The following is a 24,141-nucleotide window of genomic DNA, read 5'->3' as shown; positions in this document are numbered from 1 at the left end:
CGGCAAGGTGATGGTCTTTCGTGCTTGCTGTTCAACATTGCTTTGGAGGGTGTAATAAGAAGAGCGGGAATAAACACGAGTGGGACGATTTTCACGAAGTCCGTTCAGCTGCTTGGTTTCGCCGATGATATTGATATTATTGCTCGTAAATTAGAGACGATGGCGGAAACGTACATCCGACTAAAGAGGGAAGCCAGGCGAATCGGATTAGTCATGAATGTGTCGAAGACAAAGTACATGATGGCAAAGGGCTCCAGGGAGGAATCACCGCGCCCGCCACCCCGAATTCATATCGACGGTGATGAAATCGAGGCGGTTGAAGAATTCGTGTACTTGGGCTCACTGGTGACCGACGACAACGACACCAGCAGAGAAATTCAGAGGCGCATTGTGGCAGGAAATCGTGCTTACTTTGGACTCCGCAGAACTCTACGATCGAATAAAGTTCGCCGTAACACGAAGTTAACCATCTACAAAACGTTGATTAGACCGGTCGTCCTCTATGGGCACGAAACATGGACCCTACGTGCAGAGGACCAACGCGCCCTTGGAGTTTTCGAACGGAAGGTGTTGCGTACCATCTACGGCGGAGTGCAGATGGAAGACGGGACTTGGAGAAGGCGAATGAACCACGAGCTGCATCAGCTGCTGGGAGAACCAACCATCGTCCATACCGCTAAAATCGGGAGGCTCCGGAGGGCGGGTCACGTCATCAGGATGTCGGATAGCAACCCGACTAAAATGGTTCTCGAGAGTCATCCGACCGGTACAAGAAGACGTGGAGCGACCCTACGCAGAGTGCGGAACTGGAGACAAACAGCCATGGACCGAGTGGAATGGAGGCGGCTACTATGTACAGCAGAGGCCACCCCGGCCTTAGCCTGACCGGTAAGGTAAGTACGTTGATCATGCTGAAGTTGATGAATCAGCCCTTGATCCGCAGTCAGCACATTCTTTCATCGATAAGCCACCAACCGATCATGGGCCTTTGCATAACGTCCATCACGATGAAAGCTGTTCTCCGCTCACGTGCATTGCCATAGCTCTAATTAGAGAACGTTCGCATACCATACCAAACCCACGATCGTTCAGTGACATCAACGAGTATGCGGGTGCTCCCGATATGAACTTATTCCAGGATCGGTCGTGTCGTGTACTGAGTACACGCACCATCAGAAATGCATTCTTGCAGTACACAGCGTGTACGTGGTGTCGCTGATGGTGGTCGAAGACGCGACTGCTCGAGGGTTAAAGGTCTGCACGGGAGTTCAGCATTGACATTTCCTCCAAACACAGTTTTAAACAGCAAGGCTGAAGCGCTAGCCTGCTTCTGGCGCCAAACCGTTCCCAATGACTTTTTAGTTTTTTTTTACTAAACTAACTTTTGAATAACCTTATCGACAAAATCATCGGACATTTTCTGGTAAAACATAAAAAAAACAGCTCTCGAGGTGGCGGTCCTGTTCCCACGGCACATAATCCCTAGCCAAAGCTCACCCACCCACATCCCAACTAGCACGAAACTCTCGTATCATACAGGCGTACCTTCAATAATCGATTTCTCTTCATCGATTTTCTCTGAATTTTTTCGGGCAATACGATCAGTGTTAGGATGATCTCTTGATGGTTTTCGTTGCACAACGACTAGATCTAGCATCTAGAACAATAAAAATAACTGGAAATGATTTGCCGGCTAAATTATTGACCAAAAGGAAAGTCGATGAAGAGAAATCGATCATTGTGGACACGCCCGTATAAGCGCGAGAACTCTATCCCTCTATCAGATAAAATGAACTACCTACCCCCTAGCTGAGACGCCAACACACAACAAATCGGACAATCGGAATTCTCAGTCAGGGAATCAAACAGGCTTATTCTGCGCGGCGTGTGAGGTGAGACGAGTCGAATTAGGTGACAAAAGTCGACTCGCCCCATTTGATTTACATTAGTCGTCTCACGTCACGTGAGACGAAACCATCTGTCTCACCTCACACGCCGCGCAGAATAAGCCTGAAAAACAACACCAACAACAACGCAAGATGGTTTTAATTTTTTTCGATTTTGGAAAATCGTACTTTTATTCCATTTGTGTTACATCGTTTTGCTGTACTGTGGGGCAGGGGGAACATTACCTGTTCGTCTGTTCGCGATTACTATTCTTTTTAGGACTAGAAAAAAGTGAATAGCGGGAACACAAATTCATTGTTGTTGTATGATTTCGTTTCATAGTTTGTTTTTCCTTTTCTTTGCAGTATCCTTTTACTTATTAATGTTTTTTTTCTTTTGTTTGTTAATCAATAGAACTATATCACATCCTACGCGCGAAAAGAAAACGAAAAATTCAAAAAAACATAAAAGAAAAACAGCGTTCATAGCAACCCTCTTGCTACGGCCGATTGTTTACGTTATTAATGTGTATGTATGTGTGTGTGTAATGCATTTTGTTTTCTTCTTGTTTCAATAATAGATAGAGAGATTGGCAAATATGATTTCGAGTCGATAGTAAAATGATATTTTATGTTTGCTTGCTAAATGTTGGATTTCTAGCCGCATGGCTGTCTCTGTCTCTGTCCTACTAACGTCGTCCTCCGTAGGTGCTGCCAGGACCGCCCCCGTAAGAGTTGTTGCTACTTACGTTTCCGTTTCCAGATCGCTGACCGCCTCCGGTCACGCTGCTCCGATCCGATCGCTGGTATCCGCCGCGACCGCTACCGCCACCGCCGGCACCGACTCCGCCCAGGCCGCGCTGTCCCGAACCGCCCCGGTTCATGTTCCCCTGGGGGCCACCAGGGCCTCCACGCTGTTGACCTCCCGGGCCACCAGGGCCGCCTCGTGGTCCGCTTCCATTTCCGCCGAGATTGCTGCCGCCCATGCGGCCACCCGTCTCACCGGGACCGCGCATCCGGGTCTTCTTTTCCTCCACATTCAACTTCTGACCGTCCGGGGAGTTATCCGGGAAGAACAGAGGCTGCGAAAAAAACATAGAATAGTGATTAATCTGAGTATCATTGTTGAACCTTGTCATTCTTACCGTATCCGCTAGGCAGCTCTGTACCGAAGAGGGATCCTCGTAGGTAATAAAGCCGTAGTTCGGAGGGGCACGCACTCCCGGAACTTTTGCTCCTGGCTTCGAGTGGATGCGCAGATCCACCACGGTGCCGTACTTGGAGAACAGCACCGACAGCTCCTCTTCGGTGGCATGGTGCGGAATGTTGCCCAAGAAAAGCTGGTGGTTGTCTCCGAACTGGGAGCCGCTTTGCTGACGACGGTCTGAAAAGAATAATCGAAATTTCGGTTAGCTTTGTATTTGTAATGTTCTTTGAAGGAAGCATGCCACTGGACAACGGACTAGCATACAACTCATAGTGACATAGCCGAAAACTTTTCCTCACAGCTGCGGCGGGACTCGGACCCGTGCTCCACAGCACGATGCGACTAAATGATTGGTGACACTAGCCGCACGACTACGAATCTTGTTTTGATGTGCAGTTTCGACCATCACTTCAGCAGAGAGTATAGCGCTTTTGTAGACCGATCAACTGTTCCGGCGACATAGTTCACGTGTTTGTCGAACTTAAACTTCTAGTTAACCCTCTAATACCCAAATTTTTGATTTTGATCTAAATATCATTTTTCGTCATCTAAAATCGATTTAAACATGTTTTGGAAGATGATTCTTTTTAATTCTCGATTTCGTGAATTTCAGTTTTTGATTTTTCTAATTTTCATTTTTCAACATCCCCACACTTTTATATTTTTCCTGGAAGCCAATTTGGGGGACGGATTTTTTGAGATGAAAACATTTTGAGATTTTATGATTATTGTTGAATTATTATTATTTTAATTTTTTTCACAGAAAGTTTTATTTTCCGTGTAATTTTAAGGAAAATAATTTTAGAGTGTATTTGATTCCCTTAAACTATTAAACAAGGATAGAATGATTTGGGAAAAAATTAAAATATGTTAACCCTCTCTTTCCCATGGTAGCACAGGTGATCCACTACTTTGCACTGTTCATACAAATACAGGATAAGTTAGATCAATCCCATTTTTTCGTCAGATGTTTGTATATGTTTAATGAACTATTATGCCAAGTTTGGTCAAAATTTCTCTGCTCGTTTTTGTTCTGGAGCTAAATGATTAAGCGAAAGTCGGTATTTTTTCTATTTTAATTCAAACAATATTTGAATATTCAATATTCCGAAACATGAACATTATTTTCAACGGAAAAAAATACTAACATGCCCTACAGTATGCATATATATATATATATATATATATATATATATATATATATATATATATATATATATATATATATATATATATATATATATATATATATATATATATATATATATATATATATATATATATATATATATATATATATATATATATATATATATATATATATATATATATATATATATACCGTTTCACAAACAAGTTGACGATAAAACACTAATTTTTTTAACAAACATGTGGATCATCAGTGATCCATTGGGAACATAACGACATTTTTATCCTTCCTGATCTAACCTGTTCCTTGTTAGCATGTTTGTTTACATTCAAGATATTTTTCATTATTGATAGGGTTTCATGTAAAAATGTCATTATTTCATATAATGCAATCTATATAGCGCCGGCAATAAGTCGTAGATGAATCCAGGAGGGTTTATATGGTACGAGGAGAGAATCCATAGATTCAAAGCGAATCATGTCCGAATAACTACTTATGATAACTGCAAGAAGTCCGACAAGTTTCATTAAGTTTTACAGAAGGGCTAGATAAGAATCTCGAGATGAATTAAAGATTTAATAGACGATTTATAAATATATAGTTTTGAAAAAAAAAACACAATACAAATAAAAAACAAAATTTATATATGTGAATTCAGTGTATCCATCTTCCCAATGGATCACAGGTGATCCATCCAAAAAATCAAATTTTTCATTTCTAACGATATTTTGGAGTAAAACTATACATCTTTTGTTCTGGTGTTTTTTTTTTTCAGAAACCATTTTATCTATTTTTAAATGTCAAAAAACTTTGTGGGAAAGAAAGGGTTAACCCTCTACTTCCCATGGTTGCTCTAGAGCACCATCGATTTTCGACGAACTCGAGACAAACGGAATCAGATGAATATGATGCAATAGTTTTTAGAATATGATTGTAATCCCATTAGGTAAACCCAACTCCCAACTACTTGTTTCAATAGTGGAACTATTGATAAACAATCAAAATACTATTGATTTACAACTAATTTTTTTTGTTGATTTCGAAAAATTTGACCAATTTGCAATAACTTTTGTTCAAGTACTTTTTTCGGAAACGCTTTCTTGGCATAGAAATAGTCGTTCAAAGTCGTGGGAAGGAAAGGGTTAATTGTAGCGATTCAATACAAAATAAACAATTACTTCTAAAAGGTGACTAAAACATCAATTTTTAAATGATTTTTAAAAAATGTAAATACGCTTTAAAATACACCAAAAACCGTTTTGAGATATACAGAATAGTCCCAAATATCAGGCAAAAATATAAAAAATTCCATTTGCCACGAAACAAAAATTACAAAAATGCTCAAACTATACCCCGTCTAAAGGCGGGATTGGGTATTAGAGGGTTAAACAGCAGTCCAAGATATTTGACTTCATCGTATTATGTAGCTGACCATTTACCTACGGGGAAGTTGTTGAGCAGCACGCCTCCGCGTGCATCGTTAATGACAGAAAAAATGATAAAAGTAGTAGATTTTTTCCAAGCGATGGCTGTGTAATAGGGTTACCCAAAATAGAAAAAGTGCCCAAAAGTTTGCTTGCTCACCCTTAGTATGATAGATTAGGGTCTTAGAAACAATAGTTCCATACATGAAAACTTAATCAAAAAATATTTAGAGGTTGCACGCATCGATTTTATGAAAAATGGACGATTTTTGGTATTTTTACCAAAAAAATGCTAATATGAGTTGAAAAATAAAAGAAATAAAAGTCATCAATCAAAGTAAATCATAGTTCTGGGTCCCGCAAACACAGTTTGGATCAAAGCTGATTTTAAATATTTGGCAAAGGTTAAAATATCAAAAAATCGCGATTTTTTTTACCAAATTTTTCAAAAACGCTCAATTTAGGGTCTTGTACCATTTGGGCAGGTGTACCTATTTCGGGTACTTGCAGCTATAACTAAGTCAATTTCGAACCGATTAATTTGAATTTTTGTATAGAGTTAGACACGTACAGTATATAACTCCATACAAAAATTCAAATCAATCGGTTTGAAATTGACTTAGTTATAGCTTATATAGTTAGATCTAAAAACAGGTCGCAGTGACTTATATACCCAACAAGGAATAAAAAAATAAAAATAGCTGCAAGTGCCCAAAATAGGTACACCTGCCCAAATGGTACAAGACCCTATAAGGATTTTAAAATTTTTCCTGCGATTCGCAGTTTCCTTATTAGGTATTACTGTGTGCGTTCAGGATGCAAACGGTGCCCAAATGCGCTTCATACGCGGTAACACAATGTTACCAAAGGCAACTTAGCAACCATAGTCAATATCACCGCCAACCTACACTGAAAAAAGTTTTCACATTGTTTTCATCTGATTTTCACATGGACTGTTTCCATACGCGTATCCATTCAATTATATGGGAATATCACATAGATTTTGCGAAGTTATGTGATTTTCCAATAGAAGTTATGCGATTTCCTAATGTTTTCCATATACCGTATAGATTTCATGTGAAATTTCCAAAGAAATTTTCATCGGAAAATCCAATAACAGTTATATAGCCAAACTAATGGAAATTTTCCATGTGATATGTGATTTATTTTTTCAGTGTAGGATTCAAAAGCTCCCACTGACATCGGGTTACTTGTTAGAAAATCTTACCGCATTTGGTGTTCCCGCATTTGATATTTGCATTTTGAATGCACACAGCAATATATAGCAAATTTTGTGTAGATCATTTCGGCTGAAGACAGTTTTGAGCTATCTCTTTCATGAGCTGAGATATCGGTATAATAATGATAACACAATCAATGAAAAAATCGTGTTTTCTTACGTTAATCGATTTTGTTCACTGGTTTCCATGCCTACCATGCCATTAAAACAACACACGACAAATGTTTGTTATAATTGTTCGTGCAAGTGTACATTTTTGAAGAATTTCAGGAATTATTGGGTTGCTTTGATCATTACTGATTCATACTGCATGACAGTAACAATATGTAAAGGTTTTGAAAGTTAATCATCGTTTTATATCTACATATGCTGAACATAACTTTTCACACCCGCTTTGTGAATACGAATATTTTTTTCCCTAGAATGCATCTGTTGATCAGATTCAGTAGCAAGCCATCAATTCAAAACTTGTAATTTTGTAAAGTTATGGTGATCCATCCTTAGGCGACCCATCTTGCCCCACCCACCCTACTCTTCAAAAACTATACAAAAATATCCCTAAAAATTAAGTAAACATCTGTCAAGATTTCTGAGAGTTGATACCTACTGGCATTCTACCTGCTTTGCTTTATGGATTTCCACGATGTTTTTTTACGTGATATCTGTTGGAGTATCTTTCGATATTTCTTCCAGAGGTTTTCCGATAAGCTTATTCAAAGTTTCTTCAGGAATGTCACTTAGTGGTTTTCCGGAATAGCTTTTCAGTAGTTTATCTTTTTTTTTTCTGAAGTTCTTGTAGAGTTTCTCGCAAGATTTCACCTGGATTCCTTCGTATATATCTCCGAGATTTTTTATAAGGATTTTCGTAAGTTATCCATTCTGAGGAAAACCCGTGGAAAAATCCCTGCAAGAACTCTGGGAGTACATTCAATTACATCCCTAAAGGAGTATCCAGACTTTTGGGACAATTTTCGGTAAGTTATGGGAATAATTGAAAGAAAATCTGTAAAAAATAATATCGTGATCAACCACTGCAAGAAATCCGGTACAACTACGATATCACGGGAAAAATTCAATGAGAAATATCAGCTCCTGAACTGCCCCCACTCGCATAACAGTCCCATTTGCAAAAAGTAGGAATTGAGGAAACAGCATTTGAAGTTTGAAAACATGTTTCCATATAAAACTTTGAAAAATCGCCAAAATTTGAAGAATATTTCGATCATCTCGAAACTTTCACAGATTGTTTTGCACATGAATATATAACTGTAAAAAATATTACAATCACTACAAAGTTGTTCAGTTTTGTGTTACGTGACACAAAAATCCATGATGGGACTGTTATGCGGGTACTTTTGATATGGGACGCTCATGACTTGGTATTTTTTTCACATATTGACATAAAAATTCATAATTTTTATTATTGTTTTTGGAAGTACATCGAAAATGATGACTATTCATAACGTTAACTCAAAAGTGATGAAAAGTCAAATGGGACAGTTATGCGAGTGGGGGCAGTGAAGCAATTCCAGAAAGCACTCCGGAAAAAGAAATCTTAGGAGAAAGTTCAGGATAAATTCAGGAAATCTCTGAGAGACTTTCCCAGGACCAACAGTGAAAGGAATCTTCTGAAGTTCCAAAAGAGAAACTTCGAGAGAAATTTCAGGTAAAACTTCAAAATAAACCCCGCGGGAGAACCTTCAAGAAATATCCCAGGAGAAACTCCTGTAGAAAATCGGGAAAAAAAACTCTAGAAGAAAGCGCACAGAAATTTCTTGAAGATATTACAGAAAAAAGTTTGGAAGAAATCTCGGGAAGGACTCCTGCAGAAAATTCGTGAAAAACTCCTAGAGAAATCTTTGGAGGAATTCTAGTAGAAATCCTATGAAGAACTCCTGTATTTTTGTATTCCTGAAAATCTGCGACAACTTCTACTGTTTATCTCGATTGAAAATCTATAGAGAATTCGGGATGATTTCTGGTTGAAATCCGAAAATTTCTTTGAGCAAAACGCAGTAGAAACTTCGGGGAAAAATCCCACGAGGGGCTCTGGGAGCAATACCTGGAAGAAATTCTGAGTACTCAAGATATTCCCTGACAACAGGGAACAGGGAAAAATGTTAAATAAAATTCCCTGGGAATTCCATGTTTTTTTCAGGTAGTATACACCCTAATCTATAATTCTTCCTTGAATTCCTGCCGAGATTTTTCTCGGAAGGAACTATTTCTGAGAGTTTTTCTGGGATTGCTAGCAGAGTTTTTCACAGGGTATCCCGGCATTTTTCCAGAGCTTTTCCCGATATGCTTCCATAGTTTCTCGATGGATTCCTCCCGGAGATCCTTCCAAAACTTATCCAAAGTTCCTCCAGGAATTTCTCTTTTTTCATAGGTTTTCACAGTCCCTCCTAGGATTTCCTTAATATTTCCTCCCGGGGTTATTCTTAAAACTTTTGGGATGTTCTCCAAAATTTCTCTCAAGATTGCTTTAATACGTCTTAGCGGAGTTTCGCAAAAGATTTCACCTGATTTTTTTTCGTTTTTGTGAGTTATCCCTGAAGACATTCCGAGAAACTTCTAGAAAAATCTCTGCAAGAACTCCGGAAGAAAAAGTGCATCCAGAATTTTGGGAACGATTTCCGGTGGAGATTTTGAAATCTCTGGGAACTATTCTCAGGTTGACTACTGCAAGAAATGCGGTAAAAGAATACGAGGAAAAGCCTGGAAAAAGCTCAGAAAGGAATCACGGGATGAACTCAATAACTTCTGCAGAAATCCCAAAAGGCACTGTTACGACAACGCTGTACAACACGACCGGTCCTACGGGCGGTCAGCGGTCGAGTCGTAGTGTCTCCCCAGTCTCCACTAATGTTTCATCTTCGAACGGGAATGGGAAAGAGATTCAAAACAAAAACAAGAAAAAGGCAGATAAACACAAATTATTGAAATTAGTTGAGATATAGATTACAAGTTTGTGGCATAAAGAGGATCGTAGAATCGGGAAGAAAAGTTAGCGTTGAAGACAGTGGATATTCCGGATCCGTAAGTGATTAAATATGAATACGTATAAGAGCGAATAATTAATGTGATTCTAGTGGTTTAAGGTTGAATTGTTGGAGTGCGGCCTGGCAGAAAAGCGAGGAAATTGTGATGTTCGTAGGAGGGAATTAAAACCAAGTATTGTAAGTTGTTTAGTTAATTTACATAGATTTACAAAATATTAACAGAAATAAAATTTACAGTTTGAGCTGCTACAGAAACAATTGGCTGCTACAAAAAAATGGTTTTACACCCGAACAGGCACATAGTAAAAAAACTTGGAGATAGTCCAGGATAAATTCAGAAAAACTCCGAGAGATAAACCTGCACCAACACCGGAAGGAATGTTCAGGGACAAGTCCCGAGATAAACTCCTAGAGAAATCTCAGGTGAAACTAAAAAAAAATCCCGCGTGAACCTTTCGCAAATATCCCAGTTGAAACTCCTGTTGAAATCGAGGGAGAAGCTTAAGAAGAAAGCTTACGGAAATTTCTCGAATAAAATAAAAGAGAAACTTCGTAAGAAATCCCGTGAGCAACTCTGGTTGAAAATCCGAGAAGATCTTCTGGAGAATTTAAATAAGGAAAAGGAACACCGGGAGGAATCGCAGAATTTTTGGGCTTCGTGGCCGAGACGAAAACTTACGAAAAATTATCTGCTGGGCCACTGGATGTTATATGTGTTGTCCATGTTAGTAATGTTCAGTCTGTGCGGCCTATGGCCGAAGACGGTGTAATTGTCTTTTAAAATCGCCAAGACTCTAGGAGAAATTCTGTGACACCATATGTGATATATCCTGAGAGAAACTCTTATGGAGATCTCGGGATAAATCCTGCGACAAGTCTACGAAACCTTTTTTGGACCTTACGCAGGAGGAACTCCGGGAAAAATCCCACGAGGGACTTCAGAAGAAGTTTCTGAATGGAATTCTGTAGGATCCTCTTGAAAAACTCCAGGAGAATTCCAGAAAGAATTGGTCGAAACTTAAAAATGGCAGTAGGAACCCGGAAGAATCTCCGGGAGGAATTCAAAAAGGAATACCAAGAAAAATGGTATGGAAAAATACAATGAAGAACTTCTGTGAGAAATCCTGAGAGGTATTTTAAAGAAGTTCTAGAAAGAAACCCTGACGGAATTCCTGAAAAAATCTTCGTATCGATATATCTACAAAGATATAAATCAAGTGTTCAGATCGCAGACAAAGTGTCAGCTTCGTGTTCGTGATGTCAGATAGCTTGAAACAGGGTGGCACATGGTCAAATTTACTGTTCAACATTACACTCGAAGGAGCGATTAAGAGGTCTTATCTGAAAACTTTGCATGATCCATCCATTGCCAGTGATGTTCGCCTTTCCGACCGTTAAATTAATAATGGTTTAAAAATGGCCTACATACCTTCACCATCGCTGTTGTAGCTCCTCTGATAGCTGGGTCGGCTATCCTGCGGTCTGAGCGAGCTCTGTCCACCACCACTGGTTGGGCCACCATTGCCCCGGATCGGTCGCTGCTGGTTCTGCATCCGCTGTGGCATCGGTCCCTGACCCATGCCGCCGCCGACGCCGCTCTGGTCCTGCTGTTGCTGCTGCTGTGATGACTGTTGCTGCTGGCCGCGATCGTACTTGCCACCCAGTCCACCACCGGTAGAAGATACGGTATTGGTGGGGCCACCATTGTTGGAACTGGAGCTTTGCAGCGAGGACGACGGCGGCGGGGACATCACAGATGGCCGTCCGGCTGTCACGTTGCTGTAGCCCTGCGACTGGTGATGAGACTGCTGCTGCTGGTGGTGATGGGATGAAACGGAAGCGAAGCTCAACGGTCCGGGACCACTGCCAACACCGCCGGATTTCACCAAATTGGCGTACGTCTTCGGTTCGTTGGACAACGGTTGCTGCTGCGACAGGGACTGCGGTTGTTCGTTCAGATGGTCCGACTGGCCATGGTGGTGATGATGGTGGTGGTGGTCATGGGAATCGCTAGCTTCCGCCGGGGTTGGGTCGTTCATCGAGGGCAGAGCAGAGTCCAGTTCGTTCATTGACAGAGAGCTTGGAATCGGTTCCGGTTCGGCGATTGGGGTTGGCTGAGGTTGCTGGGAAACAGTCTGCTGCGGAATGGTGGAGGGTTGTTGCATTTGTTGGGGCTGCTGCAGAGTTTGTTGAGGGGCTGATTGTTGAGGTTGGACCACTTGTTGTTGCTGGGTCAGATGCTGGATCGGATCAACGGTTGGCATACCGGTAGCGACACTTGGAACCTGTTGCATGACAGCGGTCGGATTTTGCGGAGCAACCGAAGATTGCATCAGCTGGGAAGTAGTCTGAGTCGGCACGGTTTTCAGCAGATCGTCATGAACTCCATTCAGTTGTTGTTGCTGCGGTTGCTGCGTTTGCTGGGGTTGTTGCGATTGTTGAGCCGGCTGCGGTTGACCGTAGCTCGGGATGATTCCGGTCGGAGCAGCACTCATAACTCCCGGGGGATAGTACAGCTGCTGTTGCTGCTGCTGAGGTTGTTGCGGCTGCTGCTGGGTCTGCCCCAGACCCGGAGCTACGCCACCAGCAGAAGCAACAGCGTTCCCCTGCACCGACTGCTGCTGATCAACAACGACGGCATTGTTGGCGTCAACCTCGCCACCGTCCTCCTCTCCAGACCGTTCGTTCTCATCAAGCTCGTCGTCGGAGTAAATGTCCTGATAGCGGAAGATATCATTATGGACGTAATACTTCTTCGGCGATTGGGCGGCCAGCACGAAGGTTTGCGTGAAGCGGCGCATCGGTTGACCATCGTTGGACAGCTCGCCGGTCACCTGGACAACCACGCCGTTGCCGAGGGTAGCCTGCGAATCCACCTGGCTGATCTTGGCATGACAATCGCGAAAGTTCAACTGCTGGATCTTGTTATGGATCTGCTTCTGGCCGATCACCAGCGTGGCTTCTTGGTTTTTCGTGTCCAAACCGCCATGGACGAAGCTCGACGAGTTGTTGTAGAAACTGCGGGAAACAAATAAGGGATAGATTAGATTTTCGTTTAGGTGTCCATCCAATAATACTCAATGGTCCAGGAAGCCAAATCAAGTGAAAAAAAATTAAATAACAACGTGGCTTGTCAGCAATGATATTACAAGCTTATTTCCATTTTTTATTCACTTTACTTTACTTCCTGGACCATTGCGCACACTGTACTGGCAGAAACTTACCGGTGCAGGTGATCCGGCGCCTTGTTCAACAGGGTGTAATATTGGCGCACGAACTCGCGGCCAACGCTTTGCGGTGAAGGTTGTGCTTCCATTACCATTTCCCAAGAACTACCAACAGTTGATTTTCAGCCTACGGAACGAAAGGGAGAAGAAAGCATGTGTTACAATTAGAATGCGATCGATTATTTATCTCATCTGCAAGCAATTACTGCGACTGACCCACCACCGAACGGTAATGCGTAGTAGGCTGAAATCCGAAAATTGTAAACATTTGCCGGTTTGAACCAGTAGTGCGACTTCTTTTGGACTGCCCTGCTCTCTTAAGATTCGCTACATTCTTGTTTTATTCACCAGCAAGGTATTGTGTGCTCTCTGTATTTACAACTGAAAGTTATACGACAACGGATCGATAAGTGGATCGATTCCGTGGGTGAACGAATCAAGGTAGGCGGTTGTCGTAGGTTTGGCTCAGAATAAGGCCACCAGATGATTGCAGATGGCATGACATACTTTGGTACCGTGGTGCGAAACGGTACTGCTTGTTGGATATATTCAACATTTGGGGAAATTTTATTACAACAAAGACCCTCACTTCCGGTACCTTGAGAAGGTAACAGCACCGCACCGGGAGAAGAACATCATCCCCGCACAGACAAGAGAAAACGCATGGTTTATGATGGTACGCAACGAGTGTGTACCTAATACTTTTATAGAGCTGCCCATGCTCATTTCTCTTCCCACTTCATTCTCCGCTCCTGCCTGAAGGCTGGGGTGCTTTGCTTGCTGCTGGATTCTTTATCCGTCGTCGATCGGTCGCGGTTTCGGTGCTCGACCGGCGGTGGTGTGCGTGTTCGAACAGTCGCGATTATGGCAAACACAGTGAAAACGTCTTGATTCTTCATCGGCATAAAATGAAGTGTTTACATTTCTGCTACTTGACCGGCAGGTTACGGAAGAACGGCTTTTTGGTCAAATTGAATATTGATAAAAAATATTTAATTAAAAATATAAAATATGGTCGTTGTAACATTAGTAGTCTTACGCTCTGTTCATCCTATTCAGTATTAATATTAAGTAGCACTAGTAGAAAAATTTAATGTCGGATAAAAGAGGCACAAAACAAACGACAAAGAAGGCATGGAATCCTTTGTCCCAACTTGTACAGATCGTATAGGGCACTGCATGAAATTTTCTCCTTCTCTTTCACTCTTACAGAAATTTCGTAAACAACAAGGCCAAGAAACGACAAAACCCCATACAAAATCAAAACAATGCAGTGCCCTATAGATAATTACAAGTCCTGTTCAATGAAGTAGGATTAACATTGTCGAAGTTACTGCATCCTGCTCTTACCCACTCGTCAACAAATGGGTGAGAGTATGATGCAGCAACTTCGACAATGTTCAACCTAGGTCATTGAACAGCACTACATACATACATACATTTATTTGTTTCACATCATTAAGGACAACCCAAGTAACCACAAGCATTATATCATTGCACGAATTAGACTGAATATCATCCTTTGCAATGCAAAATGCAGTAACTCCACACTTCTCATGCAATAATCCTTTAGATTGACATTATCAATGTATTGATGCATTACATTTTTTCTTTACATTAGGGGGTATTAAAAGGTGATATACGATAATTCAATAATTCAACACTGCAAAAACTGAATAAATGCAATGTACAAACTAGCAAAGGTTGCTCTAACAATACAATTATAAAAGCTTGACTCTAATGGTAAACAAATGAAATCAAAAAGAGTGAACAACTTTACGGTCAACTCTAGCGGTTTTAAACACTTCTGGTTCGACTCCCGATCAACTTAATCTCCGTTTGAAGCGGTTTGAACCACCGATGCACGCCTTTCTTCAGCAAAACCTTTTTAGAGATGACTTTTCTCTTTTCTGTTACCTGCTATCGCATGCAAATAATGCTGGAAACCCCAATTAGCATATGAGTTGTGTGCGAGAGGTGTTTTAATTTTCTTATATTGAATAAATATATTCTAAAATGCATTATGTATTTTTCAGTGATTTATCAGAATGTAATTACAGGGATTCTATTACATATGACATAGTCGTTTTGCCCTCTACAGCAATGATTGAGACAGAAGAACAGTTTCCTTTTAGTTAACGAAATATCTGTTGTTATCACTGCAGCAGAAACAGTCCAAGGCGCCAGCACGTATGGAACTCATCTAGCGGTCTTCAACACTTCTGGTTCGACTCCCGATCCGGCAACAAAAAAATGATGGTTAAAACATTCATGTGGGGGGCATTAGTACCGTCGATAACGAAACCGTGCTAAAAATAGATTTTTGTTTTGGTTTTTCATGTTGCACGTATTAAGCATGTGCAAATGCAAATGTACAGCACATGCATTTATGTCACTTTAGCAATGGCTGTCAACGTGCTGCAATATGTGGCACTAATCTGATTTTAGTGGGGCCCTTTTCGACTTTAATATTGCTTCAATGAGGTGTATAAAGTAATGCAGCATTATATACACAATTTTAAATATGAATATATGGCAAAATTGATGCACTTAAATACGGCTTCGTGGTTACTTGGGAAACGTCTTGAAATCCCGCTTCAACATTGCATAGAAACTTCAGACGCACAAATCTCATGAAGCAAGCTTCAAACAACAATGTATTTCACGCCTTCTTGTGCCAACCGGATCAGTTGCAAACACCAGCTTTGCAGGGTTATTGTTCGGCATTCTTGCAACATGTCCTGCCCACCGTATCCTACCGGCTTTGGCCACCTTCTGGATGCTGGGTTCGCCGTAAAGTGCAGCGAGCTCGTGGTTCATCTTTCTCCGCCACACACCGTTCTCCTGCACACCGCCGAAGATCGTTCTTAGCACACGTCGCTCTAAAACTCCGAGTACTTGTAGGTCCTCCTCGAGAATGGTCCATGTTTCGTGCCCGTAGAGGACCACCGGTCTTATTAGCGTTTTGTACATGGTGCATTTGGTGCGTGGGTGAATCTTTTTCGACCGCAGTTTCTTCTGGAGCCCGTAGTAGGCCCGACTTCCGCTGATTATGCGCCTCCGAATTTCACGGCTCACGTTGTTGTCTGCCGTCAGTAAGGATCCGAGGTAGACGAATCCCTCCACCACCTCAAAAGTATCCCCGTCTATCGTAACATTCCTACCCAGACAGATCCGGTCGTGTTCGGTTCCGCCTACCAGCATGTACTTTGTTTTTGAGGCATTCACCACCAGTCCGACTTTTGCTGCTTCGCGTTTCAGGCGGGTGTACAGCTCTGCCACCGTTCCAAATGTTCTAGCGATTATGTCCATGTCGTCCGCAAAGCACACAAATTGACCGGATTTTGTGAAAATCGTTCCCCGGCTGTTGAGCCCGGCTCGTCGCATCACACCTTCCAGAGCGATGTTGAAGAGTAGGCATGAGAGTCCGTCACCTTGTCGCAGTCCCCGGCGAGATTCGAATGAACTGGATAGTTCACCCGGAACCCTTACGCAGTTTTGCACACCGTCCATCGTTGCTTTAATCAGTCTAGTCAGCTTCCCAGGAAAGTCGTTTTCGTCCATGATTCTCCATAGCTCTGCGCGGTCGATACTGTCGTATGCGCTTTGAAGTCGATGAACAGGTGATGCGTTGGGACCTGGTATTCACGGCATTTCTGGAGGATTTGCCGTACGGTAAAGATCTGGTCCGTTGTCAACCGGCCGTCGATGAAGCCAGCCTGATAACTTCCCACGAACTCATTCGTTTTAGGTGACAGACGACGGAAGATGATCTGGGATAGCACTTTGTAGGCAGCATTCAAAATAATGATCGCCCTGAGGTTCTCACATTCCAAATGATCGCCTTTCTTGTGAATGGGGCAGATAACCCCTTCTATCCACTCCTCCGGTAGCTGTTCGGTTTCCCAGATCCTGACTATCAGCCGATGCAGACAGGTGGCCAACTTTTCTGGGCTCATCTTGATGAGTTCAGCTGCTTCAGCTGTTGGTTTTGAGCTGGTGAATTGCATCTTAAGTTCCCTCAGCGTGGGAAAGTTGGTTCATTTCCGTCCTCCGCTGCACTGGCGTCGTCGTTTCTTCCATTGCCCTGGGCTCCCGTACCTACGTTCTCCACGCCGTTCAGGTGCTGATCGAAGTGCTGCTTCCACCTTTCGATCACCTCACGCCCGTCCGTCAAGAGGCCTCCGTTTTTATCCCTGCATATTTCGGCTCGCGGCACGAAGCCGTTGCGGGATGCGTTGAGCTTCTGATAGAACTTCCGTGTTTCTTGGGAACCAACGGCACAGCAGTTCCATTTCTTCACACTCCGCTTCTTCCAGGCGGCGCTTTTTCTCCCGAAACAGGACTAGGGTAGCGAACCACTTGGGCAGCGGCCGGTATTTTGGGCACTCTTCGCTATAACTCAGTCAATACCAAACCAACTGACTTGACATTTTGTACACGGGTAGATACTGTACGTATCTTATCGTTTTCCAAAAATTGTGCCAATTGCTTCAAAATTGGCTGAGTTATAGCAGAAAAGTGCCCAAAATAGGACCCCTGCCGAGATGGTTCCACTTCTGACTTCCCTATATAATCTAAAAAATGTTTGTCTCTTGTCTTGTGTTGACTAAACAATAGAAGAATTTGTTGCGTACTTTTTAACTCGTGAATAATCAATAATTGAATTATTATTGGGAAAGCCGTGTGAAGCATATCATAGTGATGCAACATCTGAGCGAAATCGGATTCGAGGTACCGTAATCCGGGGTCGAATTGATCACTTTAAAACTTTTATATCCTTCAAAAGAAGAATATTAAAAATGTTAACAAGTCCAAGGCTTGTGCAGTCTCTGCTCTGTGGTCCTATGACCACCCGTATTTATACTATCTTAGGTAGACATAATGAATCATACCTAGACATTTAGGTACTGTAATGAATAGTATTTTATGTAGGTAGATATCCTATGCACACAATCATTAGGTAGACACTACAGTCCCCTTTAGAAAACTTCAAAAAATAACAGACATCACCAAAATAATGATAACACAAATAAACTGACTTTCAAAGACCATATCTGTTCGCTAACAAAATTACAAAAACAAAAAGACAATTTTGCTATCCCAACATCAGCAACTTTACCAAAATTACAAATAACACAAATCCATTCACCAAAACATAACATATGTTTATTCCGCCACAAAAGAACAATGTCGTTCACCAAAGAATAACATTTCGTTATTACCAAAACAAAAAGACAATTTTGTCAATGCACCATCGGCCAAAAAGAACATTCTGTTCACTATATAATGGCAATTCTACCATAAAAGAACAATTCCGTTCTCCACAAAAATAACATTTTGTTATTACAACATCCTGAAAACCAAAAGCAAATAATTTCCTTTTATATCCTTCAAAAGAAGAATATTAAAGATGTTGACAAGTCCAAGGCTTGTGCAGTCTCTGCTCTGTGGTCCTATGACCACCCGTATTTATACTACCTTAGGTAGACATAATGAATCATACCTAGACATTTAGGTACTGTAATGAATAGTATTTTATGTAGGTAGATATCCTATGCACACAATCATTAGGTAGACACTACAAAAACAACTGTTTTTATTTATTTGTTTACATCAACAGACTTTCTGTAGTCCCAATGATGTTGCAGATAACATTAGTGGCAATTCGAATATTGCCAAAAGAAATTATGGAAATTCAGTACCCAGTGGATCTCCATGAAACCATGTGAGAGAATTTTGTTCACCAAATTTTAACTTTTAGATAAAATTACATTAGACTGTGCTGAAAAACTGTTGTGAAAGTGAAGCTACAAGATGTGAAGTGGCCTCTGGAAGCTTGGAGCGAAAGGAGCGTTGTACACCAAGCAGAAGGTATGACGAAGCCCCACCTTGAATTCTCAAGAGCACAAATCTGATGATCAGAATGTCTGTTTGCGCTGAAAAGTTGATCGATTGGTCACCACCAGCGAGCAGGCATTGTAATTGATCCCATCTCTCGATCTTTTGAGCAAGATAAAGATCAACCGATGGCATCCCGGATAAAAACTAACCATAGGGTGTTTGGTGAAAACCATTCCTGCACCATACAGTGTACCAGCTACAATAAAGTGTATTGTAATGAAATGGTTCGCTATACTATACATTTACATTGGATTTTTATGTAACAATGTATCATACTGTTTTTCTTACGTTTGGACCATTCACTTTTCCGAAACATTCTTTTTCCGTGAGTTTTTAATTATTTATTCAGTTTAAGATTTTGTTGATGGTTGTGGCTTTTTTGATGCAAAGGAAAGGAAAGAGATAAAAGTGAATAAGTTGAAACATTCATTTAAAGTCAATAACATGTTTAAATCAGTGGTAAACCAGATGTCCTAAGACCTGCAGGTCCAAGCAGGGGTCCAAGAGATATGGCGGGCTAGGTGTGTAGAGTGCGATGAGAGAAATACGAATGTAGGCCAACCCGGAAAAATTAGGGGAGTTTTCTCCTCTTCTCTCATGTGAATTTGCCTTCGACCACAATCGAATCAAATGCGATTGACAAACTTTATATTTGACGTAGAGCCATCTTTAACATATGGACTGGACTGAACACTGAAATGATTTCTAATAAAGGTTCGTCTGCGGGTTCGCTTTTCAACCTTACTTATATTTGAATCGAACTTGACAGTTTTCTCATGAGTTGTTATGTATTTCGAACTTAAGTCAAACTGGTGCCTCAATATTGCAATAACGGTTAAGCACGCTGTAATGATACTTATGTACCTCGTCACCCACTTCATGCAACTACATTAGTGGTCTAATAACACTTAGCGCGCTCGGCATAGTTCCATCATGCCGCTCAAAGTGTTGCCACAAATAATGCTTAGTTTGCAAAACTCGGTTATCTGGCTGGTGGGGCATGGAAGCCTAAGCTTCAACTGTTTATGCAATCAGAGACTACTCAGACTTAGACGTGGGCAATCCTATATATGAAGGGTTATCCAAAACGCTCTGGAGAATTCTCAAAGCGCATTCTAATAAATCTAGTAAGCCTAAGGTGCCATTAACAGGAGGAAAATGACAAGATAATATAACAATATATGGTTTATGTAATGTAAAACAATACAACATAACAAAAGAGAACCATTCCAAAACCATTTGATTTAATGTATAACCAGTAGTGAAATTACAATTAAAAACAATTTATTTACGGTACATTTTATTGCTTGAAACCATTCATGTGCCATACAATGTACGGTATATTTAAACCCACATATCAATATTTTGAACAATTCATTAACAATAAAATGTATGGTTTTGCAAAAAAATATATATGGAGAAAAATATTTTTTCATATTGTTACGATACTTAACAACCCGTATAGTATATTGTTTATTTATTTACTTTAATTAGCGACACTTTACACCGAAGGTGCATTCGTGTCGTAAAATTTTAATATTTACAACGTCACTTTTTCTTCGATCTTGTGATCATTTTCCATTCTGGATCGGATTTCTGGGTGCACGGGTTGCATGATCGTTTTGCTGTATTTTCTTCCTTTGTTCCATTCGACTCGGTTGACAACCGCCGCTTCGCTGAATCATAATCGGTACTTTCTGTCGTTCCACCGTTCTCGTTCTTCCATCCGTGGTCGTCGTTGTTGACATTCTCGTCGTCGCTTTCAATTTGAGTCGCCGCGGACGGTAGTTCGTTGCCTTCGTCGTCGTTGTTGATCTGGTCGGTATCGTGTTCATGAGCCAAGTTGGATGGTGTTGTGTGTGGCTGCTTCTTGGTGCCGCGAGTCGTCGTTTGATTGCTTTTGTTCGCACAACTAACGTATGTGCTATGACTGTTTACCACAATATGCGATGGTATTGCTTTATCCAACCGCATACGAACAATTCTCACGCCGTTCGGTATCCCCGAGAAATAGTTTTTCCACACTTCATTTTGTATGGAGATCACTTTCCCGTACTGCTGCAAATGGTCGGAGATGATATCGTTGTCCATTTGAGGTGGAAGATCGTGGACTCGGACAGTAGTAGTGGGACCATCCACATACACTGGAATGTAATATCTCATTCCTTCGATTGTGAAATAGTGCTGAAGGTGGTGCTGCCTTTGTAGCCGTGGGGCTACGCCTGCATCGTTCATCTCAATGAACAAAGAGTTTTTGATGTTATGAAGCTGGATGTTTCTCACATCAGCCAGGTCAACTTTGATGAACTCTTTAAGGAATTTTTCCACTTGTTGTAAGCCGGGTCGCTTCGGTAATACGCCGAAGTCCACGACTAGGATATTTTTTCTGTGCGAAGACATCTTGCAGCGATGCAAAATTTATTCGCAACAGAAAGAGAAACTGACGCACGAGAGCGTTGAGAAGGAATGTCTGTCGCGAACGAAGGGCGCTTGTCAACTGTATAGTATATTGTAAAAATCTTATTTACAATTTACTGTATGGTGTTTATATTACATTTTATTGTTTTTGTATTTTTATTTTTACAGTGATGTCTATTGTAAAAATATGGTTTTAAATACAGTCGGAACCCGCTCGTTGAGCGACAACTTCCACCCAACCAACGGATTCGATTCGCTAGTTGGGTGAAGTGACAGCAGCACAAGGGGCGCGCGCATTGTTTTTTTTAATCATGTTTAGGTTGGAAGTAAAAAGTAAATTTTTTTCAATTTGTTTTACATTTAGATCAAAACTGATACGTTTTGCAAGATACATATATGGCCAATGCGATAAATAATTATTTTCACCCATTTTTAGTCGGTGAAGTGAAAATATAGATGTTTATGAAACCACCCGGACCAAAATGCAAGCACAAAACGGTTTCAATGATCGACAAAATAAAGATTGCCGATGTTTTGCATTTGTTTCGAAGTAATTGTACATAGGGGAACTTTTTCGGCAGTTTTGTTCTCTTCGTCATGAGGGGTTTTTTGAAACCTGTAGATCTCAGAGTTGGCCTCAAATCCTTCCCAACCAAGCTGAGTTATATGCCCAAATTTCAGGTAGTTCCGCCCACAAAAACCCCCCATGACGAAGAGAACAAACCTGCCGATAATACCCTTCGTCACCCTATTGTTTTTTTTTAAAGAAATATGAAATAGAAATTCTTTTTGATTATCAGTAAAGTTTAAGAAACCAAAAACTCATTAGCTCGCCCCTCGGAATTACAGATTGGTTGTCATTTTCAGTTTGACATTGAATTATGACATCCAGGTACTTTTTAGTTGGCTGACAGCTCAACTAACGGAGCCCCAACTAAAAAGTCACCCAACTATTAAGCCCCCAACCAGCGAGTCATGACTGTAGTACTGTTACAATACAACGTTCAGTTTTTCTACTGTATTTTTTATTCGGGATACCATCTCAGTGCTCTTAGATCGATTTTTCAAAACCAATCTTGAACTCTTTTGCTCAGATAATCGTCTTTTAAACTGAGTATGTACTCCATTACTATACAATAAGTTCGAGTACAATTTCCGTAAAAAAAAAAAACTTGCGGAACTGAAGGTTTTAATCGATTTAAAATGATAAATAATTTAGAAATTATTTCTAGAAGAGATTTTAAAACGATTTTAGATAAAAGCTCTGATATATGCGGCAAGAAATTCTTGGAAGAAATGTAGATTTTAGCGTTACGTAATAAATGGACGCTGCCTAATAGTATTCACACCAAAACACACACTTTACAAAAATAAACACAATTTTCTACCCCCAAAAATTGCCACCTATTACACATCACTGACCCACTGTGCCCCATCCATATCCCATGCATTGGTGTGCGTTTCATCCTCATCACCGCATACACACATCGCAGCAGGCCCTCGTTCGTTCGTAGGTGCTCTCTTCTGGCACTGCTGCTCCTTTATGGCGTCCGCGAACAACTGCGAAGGCCCATTTTCCTGCCGCGATAGTGGAGAAAAAATCGGGCGTCTCATCGGTGATTACACCGAACCTGGCCGACGCCAGAGCACTTCCACCGGGGAAACACGTGCCGAAACGTAATTCACTAAACTTTGAACCAGCCGCACAGAACACAGAACCTCCCGTAAACCGTCTTTGTTGCCAATATTAATATTTTCGCACACCCCTCCGCAGTAGGCACAGAAAGGTTGAAAATTCTAGGTTAAAAATGGCATCATCCGTCATGTGTGTACAAATAATAATCTCCCCATCGGATGAGCCATCACTCCCTGTCAGCACCACTTGCAATTGAAAACACTCACTAGAACTCACCTTTTCGGTTGATTGGAAAAGCGAATCGAGACGAATCCGGACGATTGTTCTGCCGTGTGTAGAACAATTTCAGGTTTTTCTTCCGCCGACTGTGACTTGCTCCCCTTTCTGTGTTGTTTCACGAAACCGGGACTGCGCCGCCTGTTCTCCGTCGTTTTTCACACTACTTTCTGCGACGACACGAATAAGCGATCTTCCTTCTTGCCTGAACGAGCGAGCGAGATGTGCCTGTGTGATGGGGATCTGTTGGATTGCCAAACACTCACACACACGCACACACTAACCAACCACACTTTCCTCCTGGCTGTGGCGATGCCGTTCCTAATTTTTTTTTTTCGCAGCCGCGGTCCTCGACAGCAAAATCGGTTCTTTCCGGAGTCTGCACGGATGTTTGCACCCCAAATCGGAACCGTCGTTATGTTCAGACACTGAACGCGTGTGAAAACGGCAACTGTAGCGGTTTTTGGTAGAATTTTCCGTCAGAAAAACTATGAAAAATGCCGAAGAAAACTCAATCCCGACTTTCTTGCGGATCACCACTCTTCGAAGCACTGCGCTGTCACGCACACACGGGCTAAATTTTACTGGGCTGGGGTAGATTTCAGCGTGTCGGCACGAACACATGCATAATCGCGTGAAAAATGATGGCGGTTTCATCGATCAGAATCGATGAACAAGTGTCATCGCACTGTCAGATCGACTGAGGTGCTTCGAAAAGTTACGTAACGTATCGATATCGAGCAACATTGCACAGTGGTCTACTACTAGGGG

The 24,141-nt window shown here is 41.4% G+C and overlaps 2 protein-coding genes across 2 annotated transcripts; both read right to left on the bottom strand.

Moving 5' to 3' along the window:
* Positions 1-2,040: 2,040 nt before the first annotated feature.
* Positions 2,041-23,940, bottom strand: LOC109431106 (ras GTPase-activating protein-binding protein 1). The gene is made up of 5 exons (XM_029855403.2): positions 23,371-23,940; positions 13,134-13,263; positions 11,339-12,927; positions 3,032-3,270; positions 2,041-2,968 (listed from the first exon to the last, which is right to left on the bottom strand). Exons 2-5 carry the CDS (start codon positions 13,229-13,231, stop codon positions 2,576-2,578), a joined length of 2,319 nt encoding a protein of 772 aa, XP_029711263.1. The 5' UTR covers positions 13,232-13,263; positions 23,371-23,940; the 3' UTR covers positions 2,041-2,575.
* On the bottom strand, positions 17,684-23,364 carry LOC134284652 (uncharacterized). The gene has a single exon (XM_062843662.1). It carries the CDS (start codon positions 21,438-21,440, stop codon positions 20,589-20,591), a length of 852 nt encoding a protein of 283 aa, XP_062699646.1. The 5' UTR covers positions 21,441-23,364; the 3' UTR covers positions 17,684-20,588.
* Positions 23,941-24,141: the final 201 nt, after the last annotated feature.

Source organism: Aedes albopictus, chromosome 1 (assembly GCF_035046485.1).
Source record: "Aedes albopictus strain Foshan chromosome 1, AalbF5, whole genome shotgun sequence".
Classification (NCBI taxonomy): Eukaryota; Metazoa; Arthropoda; class Insecta; order Diptera; family Culicidae; genus Aedes; species Aedes albopictus.
This window is presented reverse-complemented; position numbering and strand designations above follow the sequence as displayed.

Coding starts and splice junctions, on each gene's coding strand:
- LOC134284652 (XM_062843662.1), bottom strand. CDS start 21,440: ATGTCTTCGCACAGAAAAAATATCCTAGTCGTGGACTTCGGCGTATTA.
- LOC109431106 (XM_029855403.2), bottom strand. CDS start 13,231: ATGGTAATGGAAGCACAACCTTCACCGCAAAGCGTTGGCCGCGAGTTC. Junction 12,928..13,133: donor GCGCCGGATCACCTGCACCG/GTAAGTTTCTGC, acceptor TGTTTCCCGCAG/TTTCTACAACAACTCGTCGA. Junction 3,271..11,338: donor CTACAACAGCGATGGTGAAG/GTATGTAGGCCA, acceptor TATTCTTTTCAG/ACCGTCGTCAGCAAAGCGGC.